The sequence below is a fragment of the Daphnia pulex genome, chromosome 7, assembly GCF_021134715.1.
Source record: "Daphnia pulex isolate KAP4 chromosome 7, ASM2113471v1".
NCBI classification, from domain to species: Eukaryota; Metazoa; Arthropoda; class Branchiopoda; order Diplostraca; family Daphniidae; genus Daphnia; species Daphnia pulex.
This window is the reverse complement of record NC_060023.1, coordinates 10,271,496-10,278,779: the sequence shown is the minus strand read 5'-3', so window position 1 is coordinate 10,278,779 and position 7,284 is coordinate 10,271,496. Positions and strand designations below refer to the sequence as shown.

At 40.9% G+C, this 7,284-nt stretch overlaps 1 protein-coding gene across 1 annotated transcript; it reads left to right on the top strand.

The window, feature by feature from the left end:
- The first annotated feature begins 211 nt into the window (after nt 1-211).
- On the top strand, nt 212-7,281 carry LOC124198699 (formin-like protein). The gene is made up of 17 exons (XM_046594702.1): nt 212-811; nt 1,823-1,906; nt 2,057-2,223; nt 2,307-2,574; nt 2,651-2,793; nt 2,868-2,917; nt 2,992-3,128; nt 3,191-3,319; nt 3,416-3,463; nt 3,567-3,745; nt 3,842-4,301; nt 4,373-4,583; nt 4,690-4,817; nt 4,915-5,079; nt 5,152-5,431; nt 5,501-5,778; nt 5,868-7,281. The coding sequence occupies exons 1-17, from the start codon at nt 656-658 to the stop codon at nt 6,201-6,203; spliced, it is 3,219 nt and encodes a 1,072-aa protein (XP_046450658.1). The 5' UTR covers nt 212-655; the 3' UTR covers nt 6,204-7,281.
- Nucleotides 7,282-7,284: the final 3 nt, after the last annotated feature.

Sequence of the window (7,284 nt, the reverse complement as noted above, 5' to 3'; positions counted from 1 at the left end):
AAATTCCCCAGTGATTTTCCAAAAACAGAAACAAAAATTCCAAATAAAACATCGAGACCCTATTAATTTTAGGACAAGGTTCTGAGAAAGGAGAACCACAAGTCCGGACCAGGCGAAACTTTTACTTCCAACTACCGCTGCTCGAGGCGGCGCTGTTGGTCCACCAGAGGGCTCAGAAAAAAAGTTGAGACGTCGCCCATTGTTTTCCCATTCAGAATTTGGAATTTACGATGCGAGGGTGTGAGAGTACGTTGCCGGCCGTGGTTATGTAAAGAACAGAAGGCACAAAGTTAGTCAACGCCAACGGCAGTGAAGCTCAACATCATCATATATACGTCTGTCTGAATTGTAGCTCTTATAGTCCGATTTGGCCGTCCTTCAATACAAGTGGACTCTGTGACTGCCTTGTCCAAACAAAACCTTGTGACTTCTTGATTTTCCAGAAACTTAACTCGCTGGATACACACAAGACTTAACTTGCTGGATTCACTCAAGCCAACGGAATATCCATGTATTGTGAGAAAGGAATGTGTTGTCCCACTTGCAGTGCCTTGTGTCTTGATGTGAGAAGGTGTAGCAGCCCACCCGTGTTTCAAGCTGGAGGAGTTTAACAGAAATTTGCCTCGAAATCAAATTATTGCCCTGTTGATTAGAAATGGGCAATACAGACAGCAGTATGGCAGAAAGTGATCATCATCACAAAAGGGTACCATCGTCTATGCGGCATAAAAATCGCGAATCTCCTGCATCTCTACCAAAACAACCCAAGCCTGACCACAATGAAATTGAAAGAAGATTCAATCAAGTGCTGGTAACTATAGCTGTCATTAATACTCTTCACTCAGAATCGTATATCGGACATGTTTCACGAAATTTTTCGATTGTCTATATAAAAAAAAAAAAACCTCAAAAGCTTAGAAAAATGTAATTTTATACTTGCGTACGTAGACAACACAACTAGCCCCTTGGTAACTAAACCAGTATCATGAAAAGGGCGGTGTCATTTGTTTGGAACGAATATGTTTGTATATCCTTGCCAAATTTCAAACATTTTCGTACGTGCCCCGAATCAGCAATGACATCACCGTCTCAAAGATTAATGAATGTAAATTTTAATCGTGTTTGTTTCCAACCCGTAATCCCGTAACCCGTATGCGAAACACTAATAATTCCGTAGTGAAGCCTCGTCTCGCTGTTTTAGTTGTTTCAATAACTTTTTCCCGAAATCATTAAAAAAATATTGCGCTTATACCAGATTAAATGATTTCGATTGAACTAGAAAAAGAAAGCTGTTGTAGATCTTTGTCCTGTGTCGTCGTTTCCTTATCACCGTCATGAAAGTTAATCTTGCGTTTGCGCAATTTTTACACTTAAGGATGTGGTGGTGTGAGAGCGCCCTGATCCGGTGTGATTGAAATTATAAGATTTCCCGGTGAGCCAACCACTTTGGGAAATCAACGATAAAAATAATTTGTGTTCTGTTCAGGAAAAGAAAATTTCGCCTTTTTTTTAAATAAATAAATGAATTAATCCACTTAATCCAGTGGTTGATAGTGTCGTTTAGGAAAATGCCATTAGTCATCGTTTCTGATACGACAGGATAGTTAACTGTTATCAAAAGTGTAGATAGAAAAGATGAATTAACTGATTAGCTCTACCACGTAACCCAGTTACTTAATTGTCCAGACTTCCTCTGTGAAATTACAAATTAATTAGCCACGTCTGGTTCATTTATGTCCGTGTAACATGCCGTATAAGAGATCTCGTCATTAACTTGGAAGTGTGTGTTTTAATAAAGAGTATGTGTCTTATCTTTAAATAGGCCTCTATGGATCTGCCTCCGGATAAAGTTAAATTACTACGGCAGTATGACGATGAGAAGAAATGGGACATGATCTGTGATCAGGTAAATACACTTTTCAGTTTCCCACGACGAACAAAACATTTGGTTCTGCTTAGTTGACTAGCAGAATGGTCTCCACCTAGTTAAGCATGAAACATCATAAAGTGAGAACTATACAAATGTATTCTATTTTAATGGACCCGGATAAAACAGGAACGCGTTCATGCCAAAGAGACGCCGCCTTACTATTTGCGCAAGCTCAAGACCTACTTGGACCCTAAAGCGTCTCGAAGTTCCAAGAAGAGGAGAATGGTGAGCAATTCAACGTCCACCCAAGTTCTTCGCGATCTGGAAATCTCCCTCCGCACGAATCACATCGAGTACTAGGCCTAGATTTTTCTCGCGTGTGCGTAGTTTATCCTTGAAAGACTTTCTAAATACTTGTTGCATTACTTCCTGGCAGGTGGGTCCGGGAATTTCTAAATGAAGAGAACCAAGGCTTAGATGTCTTGATCAGCTATCTCGAGTTCCGATTATTGATGATGAAATACGAGCTTAAAGTGAGAGAGGACAACGACTGGGAGGAGTCGATCAAGAAAAAGCTCTCCAATGGTAGTAGCGTTTCCAGTTCCACGACTCCGATCCAGGAGAAACCAGTCGATAAGGTGGAGAAGACGGAGTTGAGCTCGCCGCGATTAAAACGAGCGACGAAACATGTTGCCAAACTGAAGGTAAAAACACGCAGAGGGTGTGTCGAGGGGTTGGTCTTCTCTCGAAAAATCTAATCCTGAGCTTGAAACATTTTAGATGGGCGAATCCAAAGATGATATCCACGTTTGTATCATGTGCTTGAGAGCAATCATGAATAACAAATACGGCTTCAATTTGGTGATTAAACACGACGAAGCCATTACTTGCATTGCCCTGAGTCTCAATCATAAAAGCCTTCGGTAAATCTTTTTATGTAGGTTTAAAAATTCTTGGAATGCCTTGTTTACTTATGAATGAAATCTGTCCATTTTAGCACCAAGGCTCTAGTTTTAGAATTGCTTGCGGCAATTTGCCTCGTCAAAGGTGAGTCGATTTCTCACGAGACATCTAACAAATATTCACTTTAATAAATTTTATTTCATATTGGCGTCAAATAGGTGGCCATGAAATCATCCTGGAATCGTTCAATCGCTTCAAGGATATATGCAGTGAAAAGCGCCGCTTTCAAACTTTAATGGGATACTTTATGAATTTTGAAATGTTTCATATTGAATTTATGGTGGCCTGCACGCAGGTAAATTGTCTATAAATAATTTCACTGTTGTTCGTGATATTCAAATTTGTATTATTACTTAGTTCATCAACATTGTCGTGCATTCGGTGGAAGACATGAACTTCCGAGTACATTTGCAATACGAATTTTCCCAGCTGGGCCTTGACGACTACTTGGAAAAGCTGAGGAACACGGAAAGTGAAGAACTCCAGGTAAGAAATATTCTATTATTAACTTGTTTAACGTTAAACGTAAACATTAATTACAATAATCATCGTGTCTTTTTTTTTTCTTTTGTGTATTGTCAGGTACAAATATCTGCCTACCTCGATAACGTTTTCGACGTTCAAGCCTTGGTAAGTGACATGGGCAATTAACCACAAGTGAAGCTTAGAACCTTCTCTCGGGATCTTGTAAACCGTAAAAAAGAAAATAACAAAAGCAATTATTATCCAACAGATGGAAGATAGCGAGACCAAAACAACCGCTTTAGAGAAAGTAGCTGACCTCGAGGACGAGTTGGCTCTGGCTCACGAACGAATTGCCACGCTCGAGTATGACGTCCTCAGTCGGCAAACGGAAATGGAACAACAGATTTCTTTAATCAAAACGGAAAAAGATGAATTAGCAGAAATGAAGTAAGCTATGATAAATGTTTGTTTGTTTTTTTTAAATTTTGTTTAAATTCATTTCCGAAAGAAAAATGCTTAAACTATGTTTTTGGGGTGTAATAGATCATGTTTGGAGGCGGAACTTTCTTCCCTGCGGTATAATGTTTCGATGCGTGACGAAGAGTCTCGTCACCGGCAGGTTGCTCTCGAGTCCCGGATCCAAGAGCTAGAGACGATGACGCAAACACTACCCCGTTCTGGCGGAAATGCCACATTGAACACGACTACGGCTATTGCGAAACCGTCGGCTGCTCCCCCTCCGCCGCCTCCACCACCATCGCCACCCATGTCGCCAGCGTCTACCTGCGCACCTCCTCCTCCTCCCCCGCCCATGATGGGAAGTTCAAGTAATAAAACCTCACCTCCGTCATCACTTTCACCTCCGCCTTTCCTGGTGGCACCTCCTCCTCCGGCTCCTGACATGGGAATGGCTCCAAGTGGGGGCAATTTCACCATCAAGCGCAAGATTCAAACCAAACATAAACTTCCTACGCTTAACTGGATTGTTTTAAAGCCAAACCAGGTAAAAATAACGATGCCATCAAGCCAGCTTGAAAGGCCATTAAACATTTTCTTTTTTATGAATGTGTGAAGGTTAAAGGGACCATTTTCAACGAATTGGACGACGAGAAACTTCATAGCCTTATTGATTTCAACGAATTTGAAGAACAATTTAAAATGGGCACGAATATGCCCATGCCCAATTCTAACGAGGAGATCGATGGACTGGTCAGTCAGGGTAGTAAACGAATCAAACGACCGGAATTGCTCACGTTATTAGAGCACAACAGGCTCCGGAATATCGGTAAATATATTTCGCGATTTATGTCTACGCAATGTAATTGAATCTCTGCTTCTGCAAAATGGTGACTTATCTATACGTGTGTTATTTATACTATTTTTCCTTGAAGCTATTTGCCGTCGTAAATTGGAGATGCAATTGGAAGATGTTATCCGAGCGGTCAATGCTCTAGATCTGAAGACCTTCTCCTTGGAGAACGTTGAAATTTTACAACGAATGTTGCCTACGGAAACCGAGGTTAGTTTTGGGTGTCAAATAAGAACTTGTGATAACCTCAGAGCCAACAAGTGAAAGAAAAACATTCAAAAATGTGCGTGTGTTTGTTGAATTTCAGGCAAAAGCTTATCGCGATTACGCCATTTCCAAGAAAAGTATCGATTTGCTAACGGAGGAGGATCGCTTCATTTATCGTCTTAGTCATACGGAACGTCTAGCAACGAAGCTCCAGGTCATGTGTTACATGGGCAACTTTTTCGACAATGTTTATTTGATAACTCCGGTACGCCTCAGCGCAAATAACGAATCCTTAGAAATGCCAACTCGCTAATATTTGTTTTTTTGTGCCAAACAGCAAGTTCAAGCCATTCTATCTGCGTCACGTTCGCTGATGGCTTCCAAAAAGCTTCGCTCCTTCCTGGAAATTGTTTTGGCTTTCGGTAACTACCTTAACAGCGGCAAACGTGGCCCAGCCTACGGATTCAAACTTCAATCTTTGGACTCTTTGGTCGATGCCAAGTCTGGCGACCGCAAATTGTGTCTCCTGCATTACATCATCGAAACCATTCACAAGAAATTCCCCGAAGCCCTTCACTTTGATGGCGAATTGCGATTCGTCGAAAAGGCTGCCACCGGTTAGAAATGATTATTTAATGAAATGAATAAGAGAATAGATTATTTTAAATTTATTTTTCCCCCTACAGTTTCGCTGGAGAACGTTCTCAGTGATATCCAAGAGCTTCAGAAAGGCATGGATATAACGCGGAAGGAATACGAGTTGAGAAAAGACTTGAAGGATGAGAAACAAAATGTGATTCTTAAGGATTTCTTAACGAACGCGGAAGAAAAACTGCGACGATTGCGGGCCGACTCCAAAGCCGCCCAAGACGCATTCAACGAGTGCGTCGAGTATTTCGGAGAGCGTCAGAGTGACGCCAACGCTTTCTTTGGCTTGTTTGCCCGTTTTATAAAGACTTACAAGGTTTTTATCAATTTTTCAAGCGTATTTCTAAATCTGTGCGAGTGTTGTGAAATGAAAATGTTTATCTGATTTTTTTGTTTTGTTTACAGCAAGCCGAGCAAGAAAACGAACAGAGGCGGCGCCTTCAGCAGGCTGCAAGTGTTTCTTCACTAGCCAACGCCACAACGCCACGGAATGGCGGAAATCCACGACGTCAGCAGGAAGCGGTCATCAGCGAGTTGCGAACTAGATCGAATCAAATTCAGGAAAAGAAACTTCTTCCTGCTGATGAAGTCTACCACGGAGCGTTGGAAGACATTCTTCTTGGTCTCAAATCGGAACCCTACCGACGAGCCGACGCGGTCCGGCGCTCTCAGCGGAGACGGAACAACACCGCCACCAATCGCCTGTCGAAAAATCTAGAAGATTTAGATTCAACGTTCTAGGCCTTAGAAATAGGCCTACTCGATTCCTAGTTATATTCAAATGACCAATATTAATTATCTTTCCAAGAGTGACCTTTTTTTAAAAGAAACGAAGAAAAAGAAAACCCAAATCCACGTTTTTTTTTAAGTTGGAATTCAGGTATAATGAATGCAGGAGAGATTTGAAAACACGACGCACAGAATGCTCAGCGTATCTTGTTTTAAAAAAATAATGTGCCCCCCAATGAAAACAAAACGTACGTGTGAAAGAATGGCTTGAAACAGTTGCTTACAAATTGACTGCCGTACGAAGGCTTATATTCCTCCTCATTGCTGTCGCTCATCTTGTTTTTTTTTCTAGAAAAAGGGTCATCATTTGATCAATTTTTATTTTTTAGGATTTCCGTTCTCATCGACAGATATCGTCTTATCCATTTATTTTGTTTGTGTCTCTTTTGTTATTATCACGCGACGCTTTTAGTCTTGGCAGTTGCTGCATTCTGGAGGCATTGACAAGTATTTTATTCCCGCGGGAGCCCACAACTGAAGAAAGTAATGAGCATATCCAAAACCCTCAGGCTCGCAATGTTTTTAAATAAGAGATTCGTCTTAACCAAAAGAAAAATGTTTATCAAATATTTTGAAAAAGGAAAGTTTTTTTGGGGGTTGGTAGTTTTTCCCACATTTTATTATGTAATTCGGTATCGACGACCCCTCCCCTGACGCGCTGTGATACCAGTCAATACATATGTGACGACCAAACAGCCCCATCAAAAAGGAAAAAAACGGGAACAGCAAAAGAAGAAAAAACCTCAAATTGCCTCTTGCCTTGTTCATTTTTCAATTCCCCCCCCCCCCCCCTCTTGCCCCCATATTCCTATTACGGTATTCTCAAAAAAGCTTTTTCGCCTTAAACTTTATACTTTTTAAAAAAATTGACTTGTATGAAAGAAGAAGAGAAAGATTGTTGGCCTTGAGGTTACATCCTTGATATCAAATTCGACGAACCTTATTATCTGCAGTCTGCTGGAGGTATCACACAAACCTTACGGCTTGATAATCGTTTCGTCTATTTCCAATACACAGATTTTTACTATAATCA

Coding starts and splice junctions, on each gene's coding strand:
- LOC124198699 (XM_046594702.1), top strand. CDS start 656: ATGGGCAATACAGACAGCAGTATGGCAGAAAGTGATCATCATCACAAA. Junction 2,794..2,867: donor CTCAATCATAAAAGCCTTCG/GTAAATCTTTTT, acceptor TGTCCATTTTAG/CACCAAGGCTCTAGTTTTAG. Junction 3,746..3,841: donor GATGAATTAGCAGAAATGAA/GTAAGCTATGAT, acceptor GGGGTGTAATAG/ATCATGTTTGGAGGCGGAAC.